The 21,216-nt window shown below is 42.4% G+C and overlaps 1 protein-coding gene across 1 annotated transcript in view; it reads left to right on the forward strand.

The window, feature by feature from the left end:
* Nucleotides 1-21,216, forward strand: part of oprm1 (opioid receptor, mu 1) — a 34,953-nt gene extending 13,737 nt beyond the window's left edge. Inside the window, exons 2-6 of the mRNA XM_030442497.1 lie at nt 14,104-14,453; nt 16,269-16,459; nt 17,177-17,355; nt 18,361-18,541; nt 18,624-21,216. Coding sequence (XP_030298357.1) covers nt 14,104-14,453; nt 16,269-16,459; nt 17,177-17,355; nt 18,361-18,541; nt 18,624-18,629 — 907 coding nt within the window. The 3' untranslated portion in view covers nt 18,630-21,216. The remainder of the gene's footprint in view (nt 1-14,103; nt 14,454-16,268; nt 16,460-17,176; nt 17,356-18,360; nt 18,542-18,623) is intronic.

Genomic DNA, 21,216 nt, shown 5'->3' on the forward strand with positions numbered 1-21,216 from the left:
TGTCTCACGATCACACTAATAACAAAGAATATAGGAAAGTATTCACTGCAAGTCTGATAGCAGCTTCAGATATTTGTGGGTATTTCTTACCGAGGCCCCATGAACAGTGTCAATACTTTAAAAACCAACATGAGTTTGGTTTCATAGCCTGTTTTTTTATTTTCCTCAGTGATTTAATGCTCTGTTCAAACATTGTAAATGAATAATGCTTTCTCTGTGATAGTAGTTCAAGTCTTGCACCTCTGCATTGTCTGCTGTTCTCCAGACACTGTGGATTTTTAAATGTTTTTCATGAGTCTTTCACTGATTTCGCCCAAACAAAGGCCTCTCTGCGACCTCCTCCCTACCAATATGGAATCAGCGACAGCTTATTTCCACATTCACAATGGCTTAACTGGTGCTGAAGCTCTCTCCCCTTCTCTCCCCCTCGGATCCCCCGCCCCCTCCTCCACCCACCTCCACCCTGCGGGAGTCACTGATGCAGTAGCAACAACAACACAGTTCCCCCACTTGTTTCTAACCGCCTAGTGGCAGTGTGTGTGATGTAGCCAAGACAGAAACACAGCAGCTGTCGGAGAAAGAGCGAACGCTACGTTACCTGGCTTTCATGATTCTGCACTATTGTATTTTATTGTAACACAATGAGACAAAAAGGAAATCTGCATACACTGTAGGAAGATTATCAGCTCATGGACAAGTATGCTCTGTTATTGATTTTGAAAAAAGAGAAACCCCTCTCGGACATCTTGGATCAGATTATCTAAATCTGGTGCAGTGGGAATATTTTTGTTACCGAGACCGTTACTGCATGCTGAGAGATCGCAACTGTTGTACCCATGTTGGTTTCAAATCTCTGGGGCCGCTGACTGAAAACACTGCTGCTCTGTGGAGGAATAATTGCAGGAGTCCAGCAAAATCCATCGGTTTGAGTTCTTGTTCACGTTTGACTTCGCTGGAGCCTGTTGGAGAGTACGAGAGTGTCAATGCATCACTTTGAGCCTCGACCCTCAGCTTGCACAGCGGCCCATCTGTCACAACAGTGTCCATCCGTCTCTGTCCGACAGCCCGGGAAAAAAAAAAACACGCAGCCGAGCTGTTTGTCTGCCTGTCTTTTGGACGTGCAACAAACTTTTCTGTTTGTCCCCCGGCTTGTACGTGTTTGCACATCTGTCGTTCGGTGCGTATGTGAGTCACGACTCTGGAAACGCGCGCTGTCAATCTAAATCCAGGCAGCTCCAATCCATTTCAGAGAGGACTCATAGCGGCAGGTGTATAGTAGGCGGATATGCCATACACATATATACATGAAGGTGTCGTGCAAACACTCATCCCTCTTATTTGAGTGTTATCAGTGGATTTATTTGACCAACCAAGTCGTCAGAATAAATGTAAAAAAAAAGTGTGTTTCTGCAAAAACCACAGACGAGTTAAACTTTTTAGTGTCTTTAGTTTCTGTTTTTCTCGTCAAAACTCTGCTAAAGCTCTGGTTAGGTTTAAGGAGAAAAACCACTTGGTTATGTTCGGGAAAACATCACGTTTTGGCTTAAAATACCTGTTTTCGTCTTCGAAAACAGCTGGAAATTGTCAAAAGGTCTCTTTAAATACACCTGCTTTTGATGCCCCAAACACAGCTGGATGTTGCCCCGGGTTCTACAGCTACATTAACATTATTAGCTAACATTATGTTCTGGTAAAGAGGCTGCAGCAGAAGGATACAAATTTGAAATCAGGATGTTAAAGAGCAGAAAAACTCCACTTTGTAAAGTCAAATGGGGCCAGTGCGGCATGCTGCCAACACCAGCACTTCGCCTGTGGCTTTAACATTTATGCCTGAGAGGATAATTATTTACAATCACCACACCTTCTTATTTCTCCACCACTTAAACGAACCCTTCTGCACATGTCGCTGGCACTCAGGTGAATGGAAATAGCAGGTGTGCTTGGCTACGCTCTCACTAAGGCTGCATAGGTGACCTCATTTTGCGATTGCTAGAGCCAGATTACAGATATCGAAGGTAATCAACCTTTGCCGAAACGGCGTCTTTCTGATGCACAAGAAGCTCAGCAAACTTGCTTTAAATCAACAGTTCGGGGTCTTAATAATTCTATCACCCGCCTGAGAGTCTTTGTCGTGATGAAATGTGTTTAATGAAGTGTCCAGCTCTCATGCAGAACTGCTGCTTGACACCCAGGCAGAGTCGTTCATCGCCCTCCGAGTGTGTGTGCTGAATCCACTTCCCCTAAAACTGGAATTCAGACTGCGAACACATTACCGTCACTCGACATGATGCCTCGCGAAGTCGCCCCCAATTCTCCCCAGATATTATGGTTATGTTTTTATTGTTTTCATCACAATGCCATAAAGACAGTATTTACTGATATCACAGAGTTTGATATGATGCAATTTCAATTCAATCTGATGTCATAAGCCGACTAAACACTGTCAGTTACAGAAGAAGCTGCCGTCTCTTTCTCCTCTGCTTCCGGCCATAAAGAAAACAAGATAACATAAACAATTGTGAAGAATTGTAACAAACAAGTGCAGTGAAGTCATTTCTAAACTGACTCGACTGAAACACATAAAACAACTTGATTGCTGTTGTTAGCTGACGTCTGTGGCGTTTTAAGCTGCATGCTAGCGGCTAGCAGACCTATCATCTGTAGTTAAAGTCTGTAGTTAACAAATCACATGTTTTAATTTTATACACTTTTTCTTTCTCACCGCAGTATATTTTGAAGGATATTCTTCATGGGAAGTCAGGCGATCTTGCCGTGGCGTGATCAACAAGTGTCTGTTGCCCCGTCTTTTCCACGCTGCTGATCAGCCCGTGAGAGGGGGGTAAAGAATCCTCATCCTACCTGTCTGGCGCTAGCAGTGTTTAAATGTTTACGAAGGAGGTGCGCGTAGATGTGGGGTGCGACGTAGGGGGGCCTGGGGAATTTCAAAGTAAAAGCGCAACTTAATGACGATGATGATACGGATCGATGTTTTCACTTTTCATCATTACATTAAATCGATATATCGTTCCAGATCATTGGCTTGTTACACCCCTAATGACAGGTCCTGTGAGCATAGCCTTTTATAAAATATCTATATCATCCTGACCTACCTGACCCTCCACCTGAGGTAAAGTTTGGCAAACCTACAGTGTGTTTCCAACATGCTGAGTGTACAGATGGAGAGCCGCCAAGTAAACTATCCCGAAAGAGAGCTTTGAGAAGTTTCTTTGGATGTTTTGACTTATTTTTCTTATTCTGGTCATTTGTTTCCCAACATAAAGCCTCAGTTAGCTGCTTTTGACCACAAAGGTGCCTATCATGCTAGCAGCGGCTAACTCAATGTATGTAGTAGTTACATATCTTGTAGAAACTGAGAAACATGGCTATTCTATAGTGTACTCCTACAGTGTCCACCTCTTTCAAGGAGCTAAACCTGTTTCAGTGGGAGAAACAAAGAGCTTCATGCACTGCAAGTTGTTTGAAACATCCTCACCTGTCACCTCCAAGGTGAAAAATCCTTACAGCACACATTTAGCTAATGTCCCGAGCTTCAAGCAAACCAACACTGTGTTGGTTTTGATTGTCCGAGGCTGAAAGCTGCAAAGAGGAGTATTATTCTGGCAAGCCCTTTTTCACATTTACTGTGTTTCATTTGATTCAGCGTTTATTTCCAAATGATTGCCTCATGCAGCCACTTTCTATTCAAGCGTCAGCCTTTTGTTGCTTCGATCGTTCCTCAGAGCTGTTAGTGACATTCATCGTAATGCAGTCAAAACATCCCCAAGAGCCTTTATATCAATGTCAGAGAAAAAATGCTTGATGAAGATGTGCATGTCCACTTAGCATTGCTTAAGGCAATAAAAGGATCCGTTTCGCTCGCAGCCAACCCCCAGCGGAGCCGGTCTAATAACTTACTGAACTGATTTCAAAGGGTGTTTTTTAAAAAAAAACAGCAATCAGGGGAAATATTGTTTGCTAACACATGAACACCAACAAAGCAGCAGTATCCATTTGTATACTCAGAAAGAGAAGTCATTTATGTCTTATCGTTCACGCCTCCTCGTGTCAGTTTCAGTCTTTGCTGGCCTAAGACTCGGACGGGAGTCAAACACGTGTTATTACTGTGCTTTTGTTCTCTTTCCACGATCTGTTATCATCTTTCCACAGCTGCAGCTCTCTACGGATCTGTCGCACACCTAACGCATCAAAAGAGTTAATGAGCGTAACGACAGACCTTCACACTCCGAGGTGACTTTTAACGTCTTTACTTTACAGCCCTGGAGACAAGTCGACGACTTAGGATAAAATTCAGTTTATGTATTATAGTCAAAGGTTCCATCAAGGGTTTGACTGCATCGGGTGTCAAAGAGAAACCACTTAAGCTTTAATTATGCGGCAGAAGTCGTTTGTACCTTTTTATCTTCAGATTAAATGCCGTTTGAATTATCCTTTTCTGATCAGTGATATAAAGAAATACTTGAGTGGTTTATGTCACAAACACTCTTCTGTGTGTTGTGATCCTGAGCTTTTGTTTACTTATTTCCAGTTTTCTCTTGAAGACGTCTCTCCTCATGGTTCTTCTTTTGTTTTCCACTTCCTGTCTTTGTATTTATCCCATCTGTCCCATCTGGCGTCTTAGTTGCTTGCCTCTTGTTTTTTAAGATTTCTGCTTTGCTTTATTTTATTAGACCTTTAGAAGATTAGTTTTTGTTTAATCAACCGGCCTTGGCGTATCCTCTTGTGTGACTGAGGCACTGTGGCCCTGAAAAAGACACAGTAGATACCGAGGATGACTCAGAAAGCATGGCAGAAAAAGTTTGTAGAAACTTGTCAAGCCTTCACTCGCTTTTTGGCTTTCGGCCTGCCTGCCTTTTGTTGTGCCTGCGTTTGGGTCCTCACAGTTTACCGCTGTAACAGAGGTCGGCGTGGGTAAAAGAGCAGGACTCATTTATGGCCTCATTGCCTTTTACTTTATCATCAGTGTGATGGAGCATATTGATTCGTCAGATATTAAATTACACAAATCAGTCAAAAGCAAATAATATTATAGTTTGTGAATTGATTTTTCCAAAGTACGTCATTGTGAAGTCGATATTGTCTCGACGTAAAACTCCATGTACCACGATAGAGAATCCGGGTCGCTAACATACATACGAACATACATGCAGTAAAACCAGACAAACATCCACATCCACATGTGCCCAGCAGTCACGCCCTGCGCACCCTAATCCCTCATGCTCCCCACGTTGTGCATGGACAGTGTTACTGTTGTGAGCCAGAGGCATCCTGGTGTCTGTTCACATGAGCAGCCTCTGTTTCTGCAGCCTGGACTTAATGGTTTATCTTCACCCAGCAGCAGCCCATGAATCATACACAACACTACGCACACACTCACCAGCCTCAGCGGCTCATGATGGACTATGTTTAGCTTGCCGTGTAACAAAAGCCATGAAAATTAATCAGCTTCTGTTCCGAACTGTTGACCCCGAGAGCGTCGAGGTTTCATCTCGACGTTTGTTGAAATACGGTGACGAGGCTGTTGATTCTCTACAGGCTGGTCCCAAAAGATACACCAAGTTCATGCTGGTGCTCATGGAGGCAGCTTTAAATGTCAAAGCCAAGTTGTCGGTCCCCTTATTTTCTGTTAGCGCTCCAAAATCATCAATTTGACGCATTAAACGCTGCACCAGGCAACAAAAACTCAGAGGAAAGGTTTACGTGAGCCAACAAGCTGGGTGCTAATCCAATTATACTTTAAAAAACCCTTTTTTGTTTCACTTGGCATGAATTAAAAGCCTCAGCTGTTTCTTTCTCGATCACTTTGCTTTTATGCTTCATTACTGCGCCGGTAAGTAAATCAAACTGAATTAGATTTGTATTTATTTATCTAAGATTCAGCGTTCTTCCTGTTGGAAGAAGGCGGTTGTCCCTAAATTTTACAAGAGAGGCTGATGTTGAACCCATTAGACAGCATCGGCTAATGGGCACAAAGGAACACGTAAACAACTTCAGAAGCGTTCCATCAAAACTCTTAAATGACGAAACACAGACACAAGCATATTATCCAGTTTGTACATAGTCGGTAACAAAGAAAATCAAGGTTCTCTCACTGAACATTGTCGTTCAGGTGCCGTGCTGCGTACTATATTCATGAAGCGTGGACATGCTGTGCAGGAAAATGCATTTACTCTTCTGCCTAGTTGTCCCACACGCGTACACGACGGTGAACACATCAGTGTTTGTTGAAATGGAACAAGAAGGAAACAAGTCTCAGTCATCGCTGGCAATCAGAAACAATGGGGGGCATTGTTCATCGTATGTTATTGAATAGCAGCCATTGGCCTGATTCAGCCCAACTGCACAGAAAGCACGTGCACCATTCATTGGCACCGGAGGACTTCTTGAAGAGCAGAGCACAGCTGAGATTGTACACAGTGAAACGGTTAAAATGTGAGGACATAACCATTCTTTTTTGGGTCTTTTCTTGCCTCTTAACCTGCTTTTTAAGGCATGCAAGCAGCATGCTGTGGAGTTGGGAGTGTTGGTGGGTCAGATTAATGTATCTCAACAGCTTTTAGATGGTTTTCCATTCATTTCTTTTTTTCATGGTTACAAGACAGTAAATCAAACACAAAAAGCACGGGTGCACCCCTGACTTTTCCGAGTTCCACCAGATTCAGGCTTGTGGTTTTGAAGGAAACGTCTTCACGGCTCCAGACAAAATCTTCTCAAAGCGCTTCAACGTAAGGTTGTTCATTTAAAGTGTAAAGTTTCAGGACTAGAAATGTGACGGTAGTGACTCACGATCACTGAGATTATACGTCGTCTGGTCCTGTTGCATATGTGTGCAACTTGTCTCGACGCCATTCTTTGGTCCTTTGGGCTTAAAGAATCATCCCAATAGTTTTGGTGAGACTTTTTGACTCTAGCGCCACCAACAGGTCAATGTTTTTTTGTTCAGTATTGGGACTAATTGGGACTAAATACGTGCTAAATTAATTGGACATTATCATCACCCACAGCCATGTTAATGCCAGCGCTCGCCTCCCCACATGGAAACAGGTGAAGTGAAATTTGAATATCAAAATAAAAGACATCAATATCATATTCATATAACATACAACATACAACAAATGGTAAAGAAACCGTGTCCTTCTGCCATGGAAACAAATCTCAGAGTTCACTGTGTGCAGCTTTTGCTGTGAAATGTGAAATGAGACTTTATGGACATTAGATTGTAGAAGCAGTTCTGAATTTTTCAACAGAAAATGGATCATTCTGGTTTATGTAAGTGCTCTCTCCCTCTTTTGCCTTTTGGCTGGTTCCCCTCCAGCAAGATTTTTACATAACTTTGAGACACCGTCTATAATTTATGATATTATTAAGGGATACTTTATTTGAGAATAGTTTTGGGTTCTTGCAGAGAATATGAATCATGTGGCAGAATTGAAAAAATGTAAATAAAAGAGTGGAAACTAAATATTCTACTTGTAGCTGATTACATTAGACACTAATAAACCATCATCGGAACGGCTATGACTTAACAAATTCCCTTATTGATGCCAAAGTGTAAATGCCCGACCACTGATTCGCATCAAAATGGCCCAAAACAAAGAAAAAAAAATCTCATTCAGATGAATAATGACCAGTTAAATAGCGGTTTCTGTGTTTCTCCATTACAGTCTGAGCAACAGATGAGGCTCATTAGAGAGCCAGGATTGAGGTAATTGCAATATTCTTTTCAATAATTTGTCATACCGCGTACATAGGAGATTATTTGAGGTCTTCAGTCAGTGTAGCGCCAAAACCAAATTTCCCAAATGACCACATTAGGCCCTGTTGAATTTGTGCATATTAAAACAACCAATCCTGAAGTGCCCTTCCCGTTTAAGAGCATTCAGATGTATTGAAATGAGGACATGAAAATGATTTTAACAACAACAAATGCATCAAATGACTCGGATGTTTGAATAATGCATCCTGGAGGACAAGCACGGGGCAGCTAATGTTTCTGTGTCTCCCACCTGTGAGCACATGTGTTTGTAAGTTTGTAAATCAGCTTGTCGTCAGCGTCACCTCAGGAATAGTTTGTCTTCATTATCTAATCTGTTTTTCTCGTCAAAGGCGAAGTAAAGACAGATGAGGAGCGGGAGGAAGGGGGAGGACTGACTCCCCCAGGTGGGAACCACGGCTAATGGGCTGATGGAGGGGCTATGAATTATACATGATTTCACTAAAAGGACTGTTTTGGAGTATTTTAAGGTCCATAACCGCACATCTATCTGTCGCCTCTGCGCTCCGGCGGTCCAGGAGAAGACCGAATCAAGGTCGTTTAAGAGGCAGAGCAAACAATTTCTCTTATCAAGCCTTTTGTACTCACCTAGATTTTCATTCTGCGCTCGGACACGCCTGTCAGTGGGTTCGCTGTCACTTTCCCTTCCTGTCTATGGCAGGCTGAATATTCGCCGTAAACATTTGAGTTCTGTTTACTGACGCATAATGAGACAATATTCTTATCTTCTGTTTATGTGGAATGAACAGAGCTTCAATCTTCCTGTCAAAGTTTTCTAACAAAATGAGAAACCGCCGGCAGGAGATCCGTATCCTCTTTATGACTGATACTTATCGGATGATTGATGCTGGTCGGGAATTCATTTTAGCACTTAAAGTAATAATGTGCCAGATCTCCTCGGTCATTATCCGTTTTGCAAGTGTTTGTCGTCAATTAATGTGACATAATAGTCACTCAAGCTAGACACAGCTAATAAAATTGTTTTAATGTGAAATACCTGCCGGCGAGTCATTCTTTTCCTCGAAACATCTCATGCACAGGCAACCATGCCTCAGAGAAATTACCTTTACACAACATAATGAGAGAACAATTTTATTGAATGCAAGTGGATCAAATATCCACTTGTTTTTATGGTTTCTGGTTGTATTGAGGCTCTTGCAGCACTTGTTTAAGGTGAGGCAGAGATGGTTGTCTTGGTTTAAATACTGAAAAAGTCAACTGTGACTTCCATTCAGACTTGGCCGCCTGATGAATCATACCCCCGACAAACAGGGGCAGCGTATCACCAAGGTAACCGCTAACTGCTGCTAACTGTATTCTGTTTACACGTCCATGACCGTAGCTACTGTTAGCTTAGTTAAGTGTGCAGCTAGCCGGAGAGTTGGTGTTTACACCGCTAGCAAAGGAGCTTTGAGCGCCTGGGTTAAAGAGGTTTTCAGGTCTGGGGCTAGCTGGTTAGCATGCTAACATCAACAGATATCTCTGCAACACAATACACAAACGCCTTTGAATGTCGAAAATACATTTTCTTTACATACTGTTGATCGCTTTCGTTAACTTGTAGTGTTTTAAACTAAAATTTGTACACACTGCACCTTTAAATGTCATGTAAACAACAAACCTTGTCCCTATAATGAAGTCTTGGAGTACGTAACTTTCCCCAGGTAGATTTCTCCTGAGCAATGTGGATTGTATCGACATGTATACGAATGAAACCAGCTCTCTAATTGTTTTAACACAACGCAGCAGCTGATGAAAGGGGAGATAATCACACATTGCGATACGTCTTTGTATTGAAAGCTGTCCTTCGTCTTCTTTCCTCCTCTCACTGCACCGTCAGTTTGGTCCAACGCACATTAACAAAAAAACAAAAACAAAAAAGACCCAGAAAACATGACCTCATTGATGGAGGTATGAAGAGTTAAAACTGGTAAAATATGATGCTTTTCAAAATAAAGTTGACATGGGGGAGAAATCTGATTACTGACCTGCTGAATGAATGTCCAGCCACTACAATTTATGTTATCGTTTTCACCGATTATCCATTTAATGGTTTCAGTCACTATTGTTTCTGCTACTTTTATTGAGTGTGGATGCTGATGCGTCTCTGGGGATGTTCACCATGGAAGGAGCACGTGAGGTGGAGGACTTATCTCCTCCTCCACTGACAACAATGAGCCAGACCATCACAGAGGCCCCTTTTAAAAGGAAGCACACACAATATGTACATCGCTGGAAAAAAAATTGCCTGTCGCAACATCACACAGCGAAAACAATCCATGCCAAAAAAAGGATCCTCTGTAACTGATAATTCCTTTATATGTTTAATATTATTGTATAAATTCATTTATTATTATTTTATTTATTATTTATTATTTAGTCATTCAGAATCTAAATTACAAAGGCTACAAAGAGATCTTGTGATATTATATGATCAAGAAATGAGTGATCTGTGTGGAAAAACCTCAAGGGGCGAAGAATATATTAAAGCTGAAAACTCATTAATAAAACACCTCGTTCAGTCAATGTAGATTAGATGAGGCCATTGACCACCATGGAGCGCGCTGGTCATGCATAAGCCTCAGATGTGCGACACGCGTCAGGAGAAAACACAAGCTATCATCTGCAGCCGCCATGTTGACGACGGACACAAAGTCAATAAGGGGGCGGCTGGAAATTACCTCCGGCTGCGGCACGGCGCTCAGTGTCGGGTGACAGCTCCTGCTTCGTCTCGAGGTGTCTCATCGGTCCCCGCGCAAATAAAGCCAGAGATAGCAAATATACTAAGCTGTCAGTGTTAAAGCTAATCAGAATTTAATGAACTAACTGTCATCCCCCGCTTGTTAAGAGGATTTGGGATTATCGAGGAGAGCGCCGTAACAAAACAGAAGTAAATTACCTCGCAGGTAGAATGACAGCTCGGGTCTAATAAAGTAAAGGCCCGAGGGTGTGATGTATCATTGTCACTTTGTGTATCCAGATTAATTCAATGTCATATCAGCAGGGGAGGTGTCCTAAGTGGTCTCTACAAGGAGGCAGGAGTATGATCAGTACTGCTTTTGAAACGTAATCGAGCTTAACGTGTCAGGTGAGAGGACTAGCTGCCGCCCTCACACCTGTGTGATGATATAAGCTACTATCAGCATCACCTTGAAAGCTCGCTAATTCAAATGTTATATCCCTTATATTCCTCATACCGTCCCTTAATGCAGCACGTCTTTCCATCCTCTGTCCAAACGCTCCGTTTTAGCACCTGTCTCTTTAAGGACGCACTCACTCTGCCCTGATTGGTCAGCTCTCACGTGCCTGAGCCAGCCCCTCTCACAGTCCCCCAAAATCCTGACGGCTCATTTTTGTCAAGGTTTTCAAAAGAGGACACAAATGCAGAACTCCAAACTAAGATGGCGCTTTAATAGAGCTGACGTCCAAGTGCAGTAATCCTACAGAAGGAGGAAAGTAAAAAACACACCTGAGGATAATCTTTCAACATAGAACAAGGGCCGTTAAATTCACTGTGTTACTGGGGGTCATGTGTCCGACTGTTCCTTGGCAACCATCACCTCCTGTAGTTCCCACCTGTTGGTTGACAAGTGCTCAGAGCCAAGAAGTTGTCAGACACACAATCCCTTTTGACATTTTTCCACTTCGGTTGTTGGACGGATGAAGCAAAGGAAATATAACATGTTAATGTTAGACACCTTTTTCCACTGTTTCCAGCCGTTATGCTAAGCTAAGCTCCTGGTTGTAGCTTCAGATTGAGTGGCATCAATCTTCTCAGCTGGTAATCACCTATATGGAAATAAAAATTAAAATCCGGGCATCTTTAGTGAGAAATAAACAAGTGAGAGTAGAATTTAAGTGATTCTCACAGGCGGAGACTAATTCCTGAGAAAGCTTCATTATAGCTTCATTATTCGGACTGATTAGTTCTTTAGTGGAGCTCTGTTATAGCTCGCAGGCTCGCTGACCTCGTCGCAGAAAAAAAATCCACCGCACATTTAAGACTGTGAGAAACAAAAGGCGGCATGATTAAAATGCCGAGCTTCCCGCGCGTCAAACGTCCAGGTGATCTGGAGCTGCAGGCTGCGGCTGAACTTTTCACTCCATTTCAATCCATATCGCTACGCGTTTCTCATTAACGCTGCATGTCACATGGACGTGGTAAGAAAAACCGGACTGTTGTTTGTTTTCTCTTACATCACTTACATTTTTGACATCTTTTTGATGCGATCCAGCTTCGCCCACGTCTCACTGTGGTACGGACAGCAGGCTCCAAACATAGCGTATTTCTTTGCTGACAGGTAGTCTAAACACTCGGGCCATTTCAATCGTCTGTCTTTCATCCTCTCTGCTAATGGGTTCACGTGCTTGCACTCCACCATCCTCCACACTCTTCGAAACTATCACTGTTTCCCCAAACATGTTGCTTGAAAGGACTGTTTTGTTATCTAAGTGACGGTTCTTTAAGTCCTTTAATCGTTCAGATGACAAAAAGCTCCTTCAGACTGCGAAGCTGCTTTACTATGTACTATAAACCTCTTTGTCCTTTGTCCTTTCTATGTCAGCGTTGTGATTGGATGTTTTGATGCACATTTATCGAGTCTTTCTGAAAAATGCTTTCAACTGTAAGCAATTCCGGTTCCTTCATGTTTCCGAGCTGGTTTAGGGAGCTGCGCCAAAGCCTGAACTGCAACAAGAAACCTCGCTCGAAACAAATGATCTGTATTTCACAAAACACAAATGTTCTGCAGACATTTATTTGCGCAGTATGCTCCGTCAACAGCCTGAGGAAAGTAATTACTTTGTGATGTGTTTTAAAAACTTAACTCCTGTGGACAGCGTATTGTAAACCGAGCCATTACAGCTGATTAAACAGGAAGTTTGCTATTAGAAAACGAGCTGGTAGCTGAAACAAGGGGCCTGAATTATTTACCAAAAAATCCCAGGATACTCGTCTCAGCTCGCGCAGCATCGTCTATGATTGCAGCCTCGCCTGAAGGAGGATGAGAATTTCGACTGCACGTTCAAATTCTGCAAATGGTGCTCCAAAAGATAGGAGCTCAGTGATTGAGGCTCTTCCTGTGCAGAAAACAAACTCAAAACACATTTACATTTAGATTACGTATAGTTTCTCGGTGCTCAACTCCTTTATGTTTGTCTTTAAAGGAAACATCTTCATTGCTAATTTATGTATACTAATTTGCACATTGTTACAAGTACTCTCCAAGTGGTTCAGAGAAAAAAAAGGCACAGGCATATCTTCTGCATCTGTGTATGAATATGACGATTGATTGATTGGTATCAGCAGACCAGAGCAGGGATCTTTTTGAGAAATACACTGATTGATTTAATTTTTTTTTTTCACTTTGTCATGTTCTGCCATAAAATACACAATCACACACACTGCCAGCATTTTACTTGACCTTAACTCATTAGACCAGTCAGTGTTTCTTTTGTATATTGAGCTTAAGAATTTCCTTACCTCATAAAGGAACACTTCCACTGTCATATATGGATTACTGAATGGGTCTACCAGGCCCAGAGACAAAGGGCTCAGTTAAATGAAAAGAAGTTCTGGGTGTTTTTTTTTTGTATTGCAAAGACTCAATATTACTAGAAAGAAATAAAACAAAAACAAAAACAAAAAAACTGCAAATGGAAGTGACAAAAAAGCAGCAGAGACTACTTCTTATCTCAGCAGAACACTACGAGGAGACCCTTAAAGACTTCAAAGACACTAAAGTGAATACAAATATGAGACTCATAATTTTTACTGAGGTGACCTGACAAAGAGACACAAAAGGGTCTACAAGACTCAAAACAACATAACGAGGAATAAGGTGACTGCAAAGTGAGAAAAAAGACTACAAAAAGAAAAAAGAAACCTTTCAAGAGATTACTTTTAAGTGACTGAAAGACATAAAAGAGACTATAAAGAGATGCAAACGGACTACAAGGAGACCAACAAAGACTACAAAGAGAAAAGACTCAAAACAACAAGATAGATTCCCTCTTAATCTCCACAAAAGATTACAAAGAGACACAAAAGGACTACAAAGAGACCCAAAAGGACTTCAAAGAGATACAAAAGGACTTCAAAGAGACAAAAAATAATACAGAGACTCAAAATTATTAATAAGAGACACACAGACTTTAAAGAGACACAAAACGACTACAAAGACATTTAAGAATACTACAACAAGACAAAAAAATGACTACAAAGAGACCTTAAAGGACTTCAAACAGACTCAAAATGTCTTTGTACGTGTCTGTGCTTGTTGTCTCATAATAAATCTGTGCCTCCTGTGCAGATACACTAAAATGAAGACGGCCACCAACATCTACATCTTCAACCTCGCTCTTGCCGATGCCTTGGTCACCAGCACGCTGCCGTTCCAGAGCGTCAACTACCTGATGGGGACCTGGCCGTTCGGCGATGTGCTGTGCAAGATGGTGATGTCCATCGACTACTACAACATGTTCACCTCTATCTTCACTCTCACCACCATGAGCATCGACCGCTACGTCGCCGTGTGTCACCCGGTCAAAGCGCTTGACTTCAGGACGCCGCACAACGCCAAGATAGTCAACGTCTGCAACTGGATTCTCTCCTCGGCCATCGGGCTGCCGGTCATGTTCATGGCCTCCACCGCTGTCACTTGTAAGTATTCACACACACAAGCACATAAACTGTGACGGCTTCGCATTTTTCTGGCAAGACAAAAAGAAAATAACTAAATAGAGAAAGCATCAAGGAGTAGCCATCAAACCTTGAGTAAAAACTATGAACCTCAAAGCTGAACTTTACAGGTTGCGTAAACGTTCTTTTCTGTTTTAGTCACCGGTAGACGATGTGATCAATGAGGCGTCAGGAACAAAGAAACACACTCAGTTTATTCTCTGCATTCCAGCCGTAAAGATAATTGTGCTCCATTATGTACTCAGTAGAAAGAGACAACCCAGAGCAGTTGAGTACGTCTAAGCCTGATGGTGACGGCTGTGTTTGGAGGAGAAAATCAAGAGTTCAGTTTATTTCTGGCGAGTTAGCTCAAATGCTTCTGACAAGACTAAGACAGATACTTGTACAGATTCCTCTTGTGTTGTCTGATGACAAAACAATGATGAATCACATAAAACCTCAAAGTTTATTTCATTTGTACACTCACACATACTTAACCAGGAAAGAAGTCTAAACTAGAAAGAAAGCGCTTTGTCGAGAGAGTCCTGGCTGAGAAAGCAGCAGCAACGTTACTCAGTAACTGACATAGATAGACAAATAGCTAATACGATATCAAAACATTCATCAACATCTACAGCCAGATATCCAGATTCAGATTCAGATTTTTTATTTACTCTTGTATATCACACAATAATGATCACATGATGACAAACTCCAGAGTACATAGTGCCACTGCTGCAATAATGGGTCTTTTAACCTCAGCCATTTGATATAATCCTGATCTCTGGTCCAGTCTTTCAAGTAACACTGATAGCACATTCACACAAAACTGGCCTCATGAAAACTTTAACAGACTGCCCTCTGCTTTAATAGAGTGTGCGGGGCCATGTTATTGGTCTTTGAAGCTGGAAGTGAGAAAACAAACTGAATGTGTTTCATTCTTGTTTTAGCTGCAAAAACACAGCAAATGTATTTCAAAATACCTTGGCCTTGGTCCACTAGTGGTGTTGATAGGACACTTGTATTTTATGCCTTTATTTAAGATTTGGACTGTAGAAAGGTTGCAGAAAATAAAAGAGGAAAGCTGGGAGAAGAAATGCAACAAGGGATGGCGTGGTTCATGTTTGAGGAGCTCATCCACAGGCATGATAGTGATCAGTTTCAACAATAGGAAGAGAAAGAGGAAGATCCAGATTAAAAGTGATAGCTCTGGTCTTCTGAGGTGGGTTTGTATGAGGAACTTATCCCTAGTCAGTGTGTTACCTGCAGCAGATGATCGTCATCTATCCTCCGTGTGGAGAGGCAGAGACCGTGGAGAGACCCGACCTACCACTTTAACATCTCGAGAAAGATGAAACAAAAGACTAAATAAAGAAAACATAATTTCTGAATGACTAATCAGTGATGGTGGGAATCGATTTCCCTCGGGAGATAATCCAGCCCCGAAAACTGAGTTAAAATTGCAATAGCACAGTAGTACTGTATAAACATGGAGCTGTTTGCCAACAAAGTGATTGCTGCACTATTAGTCTAAAAGCTGAATTTACATGAATATTTCATGAATAAATTTGCTCCCACTGCCCCGGTTATCTTCAGTCATTTACTGCTTCCAGCTTCTTAAATGGGAAGATTTGCTGCTTTTATTTGTTTTATGTCATTAATTGGAAATCTGAAGGTTCTGGATGTGTCATTGTCATCGTGTACAACCTGATTGAATAAACATTTCAGAGGAAGGCGGCACGGAGAGAGAACATAGAGTGGGAGTAATTAACGTTTGTTGCTCTGTTTACCTGTAAGCTTCACCCTGCGCAGCCTCCTCCAACGTCGACTGCAAGATGATCTTCCCCCACCCCTCCTGGTACTGGGACACCCTGCTGAAGATCTGCGTGTTCATCTTCGCCTTCATCATGCCCGTCCTCATCATCACTGTCTGCTACGGCCTCATGATCCTGCGGCTCAAGAGTGTGCGCATGCTCTCAGGCTCCCAGGTGAACGAGGAATACGTTTTTATTCTCTCACAAGCACAAGCTGAAATTGGTGCATTTAGTGAGTAAAATTTCTACAATTTGGTGCCAGAGGGCTTTTAATTAGACCTAAGCATTAGTGGGCATTTTGTGAATTTTTTAAAAGCCCCAGCTCGACTTGCGACGTGGCCTCGGCTATTTACTGACTAATTATTTAATATTATCTTTCAGAATAATGAAGCAAAACAGAAGGTTGCCCGCAGCGTGAATGCAAATAAGGTGCACTCATTGCTCTCAAGAGAACGCAATTAAGGGAAAATCAACTCAGGCCTGAGGGTTGCGGCACTGCCTTAAATTAATTGCAGGAGAAGGGGATATGACACAACAACAACAATTTCACACTCAGTATTTGAGAAAATTGACAAAAACACGTGCTCGGTCTAACGAGGAGGTGTTTACAGGAGACACAAATGGAAATATGATTCATTCAAGCTCTTCAACACGTCTGTCCTCTTCTCCCTTTCCATCATCCTCTTATTTCTCTCTCATCTCTCCTCGAACCATCTTCTCCCGCACCCTCCTTTAAACTTTCTCTTATTCCTTCTTTTCCTTACATTCTCCACTTCCACCTTTCCTTCCTTTTCTGATCCTCCATCCGCCTTCGTCCGCTTTCCTCTTTTCCCCCCACCACTCCTCTTCCTGCACGCCTTCTCTATCTCATCGTCAACGCTAAAACTGCAGGAGAAGGACAGGAACCTGCGCCGGATCACCCGCATGGTCCTGGTGGTGGTCGCCGTCTTCATCGTGTGCTGGACGCCCATCCACATCTTCGTCATCATCACAGCCCTCATCACCATCCCTAGCTCCACGCTGCAGACCATCACCTGGCACTTCTGCATCGCCCTGGGCTACACCAACAGGTACGCACCCGGCAGCAGCCTCTGGCGAATACAGTCGCTGTGGTATTGAAGCTATTAGCGCAAGAAATGTTGGGTAGTGATAACGGGGTGTTGATGCTGACTGTTTCTCTTCTGCGTGTGCACACAGGGAGGATTTATCTCAGGCCTTATCAACGAAATGCATCAAAGTTCAGGCGGTGCAGTTTAAGATGGAACGTCGAGATAAGAGCAGATAGCAGGACACTTATCATAAAAGAGAAAATGTGTGTTTAACAGATAAGAGTAAACGTTACTGACTTTTTGATCATTTTTATGGCCGTCATGTTTTTTATGACTTGAACCTGCAGTGTGGTGCTTTTACGTCGAAACAAACATCAGGTTTATTCGAGCTCTCATCAAACGAGTTCCCGCAACGCTGCTGTCCGCATAGCATTAAAATAATTTCCCCCTTGGATTATTAAAGTATTTCTGATTCTGATTCTGATTCTGATAGCATTCTCTTTTTGAGCGCCAGCATTTTTTCCCAGTTGTGCTGCCTTTTATGTTTGCAACCAGATGGCAACCAATGATTTATTAAACCGGCTGAGACTTGTCAGCTGTCACCCTGGTAGCCAAGAAAATGGAGGGGATGCTAGTTATTATAATCAACGAGTGGTACTAGTGCTACAACTCATCTAAGAAACTATTTATTTTGGACTTTATAGGGTGGAGGTACATTTTGATTGTTGTTATTTGCTGTGTGTACTCATTGTATTGTCAAAGTCCGCTTAATCCAAAACCCCCGCTTCCTTCTAATAATTGAATAATTTGGAAGAGCTACTGGTTGCTGCACCTTCATGCATTGCTGTTGCAATTATTTATCTTTATATATTTGCGAAAAGTGATTAGTTGCAGGCTTGCAGTCACAAGCTATTTAAGATGGCTATTTAAGCGTGTGGGGTTTGCTTGCAACCACTTTATATAAAAGGTGAGAATGACGTTGATTTTCTAGTGTTGAACTGTCGCTCTGTTTTTGCCCTCCTGCAGTAGTCTGAACCCGGTTCTCTACGGCTACCTGGATGAGAACTTCAAGCGCTGTTTCCGCGAGTTCTGCACCCCGAGTCCTTCGGTGCTGGAGATGCAGAACTCGTCCCGCACCGGAGCCACCAGCCGCAAGCTCCCACAGCGTGAAAACAGTGCAAACACAGGGGAAAGGTCCAATCAACAGGTAGGCCTCGTCTCTGTGGTCCACCAGTTTGAGAAAATGTAAATATGCCGTGTACAACATGACGTTAACTCTTTCTCCGCAGGTATGACTAGCCTTGGAGGGGTCGTCGGTGGACTCTCGCTGTTGTGGCGGCGTCGCCAACGACGATCTCAACTCGGAGGTCACGCAGGTCACCACGGGACTCTGACCACACACACACACACACACACACACACACACACACACACACACTAAAACCGCACGCACGCATTAACAACCCAGGACAGGAATGAACAGCTCAGAGCGTTTTGATCTGCCTCCTACTAACTGCATGGCTGTGCAAGGCTTTCATTCTTACTATAAAAGAGATAAAGCGGGTGGAGCTGGCATCGTTGCGACACCTCGGCCGTGCACTGAATCGTGTGTTAATGCTTTTAGAAATGCTCTCCAAAATTCTGATGGCGAAGTTCAAGATCCAAAATTCTGATAACATTGAGTATACGGACAGACGTGTGTGCAGCAGAGAAATGTGCAGCAGAGAAAGCAGAGATCTATAACAGGCACGTACACAAGACTTTCATGCGATGTTGTTTTGTTCTCTCTGCTCCGTACAAAGCCGCCTCATTGATCGAAGCCTCCTGTCCGAAACCCTCATCATTAATTCGTTGCGTTGTTGAAGAAAAGGATCAATTAATTGTATTACTGTATGTCTGCAGAGTTCAAAAGAACCCCAAGACAGTCCATCTCTTTACCCCCCGATGCTTTCTTTTTTCTGTAGTTTGAACATGTTTTTGCACATGTGAGACGAGCGCTCCTTTCTTTTCCTCACGTTTTCTACCCTGTTGCTGGACTTCTCACTCAGCAGGCACACAGCAGAGCACTGTACGTCCTCCCTGCTGAACTTAACGAACTCGTGAATGTACAGAAGGATCCTTGTGCCGAGCTGTGGATCCTCTAAACCAGCAAAGAAGACGCACCGGTTTGCACAGAGCATGATATTGTGGCATATATAGTACGAGCATATGGCACTACCAGTGTATGATTAACTCCAGCTGAGCAGCCGTTACACAAGGTATGGGGCTAAAATGGGGTCACTTGTGGGCCAAGCAGGATTGTACATCTGCAGCCGTGATCTTTAGAAATGCTTGTTCTTTACGTGTCGTGCTGTAATCTAAACTCTGCCAGTTGCCTTTACAGTAGCGTTACTCAATATTCTGTGCACCAGTATTTTTTTTTTTGCAATCTGCAAAGATTAACATGATTGTATTAATCTCGCGTGTAAAATACTGTAAGTATTCTGTTGCTTTTGTTTTTTTACGAACATGGAATCAGGAATTTGCCAGATAATGATATCAGATGACGACAACGACGACGGTGGACCAGCAAAGTCATTGTGCTCTCTATATTTAACTTTTGTCATATTGAATATCTGCCTTGTTAACTGAAGAGATGTGTATTATTCAGATAACGATGTGTTTAAAAGCTTAAATTGTGTGCGCAGAGTTTAACTTTAGAGACCGTTTTCTGTTTTGTTCGTTTTGTCTGAAAACATATGCATGACAACGGCGTGCTGTACCGACAGTGAGTTTATTTCTGGTATCGCTGCTTTCAGTACATTTTGAAACAATGTAGAAATAGAGTGGCACTCGGTAGAGCGCATACCTCCGCCAAGGCCCAACAACTTTATTTATATCTGCTATCCGGACAAGACTGGACAAAACTGACAGTATTCTTGTCACGTTTTTGTCCTCGGTGACAAACACACTGCATTACATTTCCTGTGGCTTCCTGCCAAGAAAAGCAAGTCGAGGTTCCGCCGTGATTTTTACAAAAAGCAACAGCTGCAGCAGGAAATTCATTTCGTTTTAGCAGTAATTTTCTTTAACAAGATGACATTCGACGAGTAAGCACTCAACTGTGACGTTGATACCAGTGGGATAAAAATACGAAAGTGTAATTTTAATGTAGCAGGGCAACTAACAATGGAAGCCACTGTTGTGAGAGATGATCATCGAATGTACAATAAAGACGCTGAATAGTAATTGCTGTAAAAATCAGACCTGCTCTTCCTGCTGACAAACCAACAAAAAAATGGACACGGGTGACAACATGACATCCTTGGCGGAGGTACTTAAAATACAACATTCATTGAACACATTAGGCACAAGGCGTCTGGAAAAAGGGTTTTCAGCTACCATTAGCTTAATTAGCCAGCCAGGTCAAATATTCCAGCGACAGCTGTCACTCAAGTTGGCAAAAATCATCGATCGACGCTAAATTTGAGAAGTCTGCTGCTGTCTCGAGTCTGAAATCGAAGACCCAACATTCAAAATGTATGACATAACATAACACACACTGTCTGGCATGAATATAATACGTACCTGAAGACACATTCAGAGGGTACATTCAAATAAAATCCATGTTTTGATCTGCACACATGGCGCTGTTAAACTCTTTGTTTTTATCATGTGAGTGTTTACATCACTTATGACTCAATCATGACTTGTATTCTATTCCTGAAAACGCCATTTCTTGTAATCTATGTACAGACGCTAATTTCTACTCTATGGACCACACCCTGTAACACGATGCATATAGTTTTACTGTCAGTCAGTGCGGTGTAATAAAATGTAACTCTGAATCTCGCTGAATGCCTTTTTTTTCTTGCATCTGAATAAAGTGTCATCTGCCCTGCG

The sequence above is a fragment of the Sparus aurata genome, chromosome 15 (genome assembly GCF_900880675.1).
Source record: "Sparus aurata chromosome 15, fSpaAur1.1, whole genome shotgun sequence".
Lineage (NCBI taxonomy): Eukaryota > Metazoa > Chordata > Actinopteri > Spariformes > Sparidae > Sparus > Sparus aurata.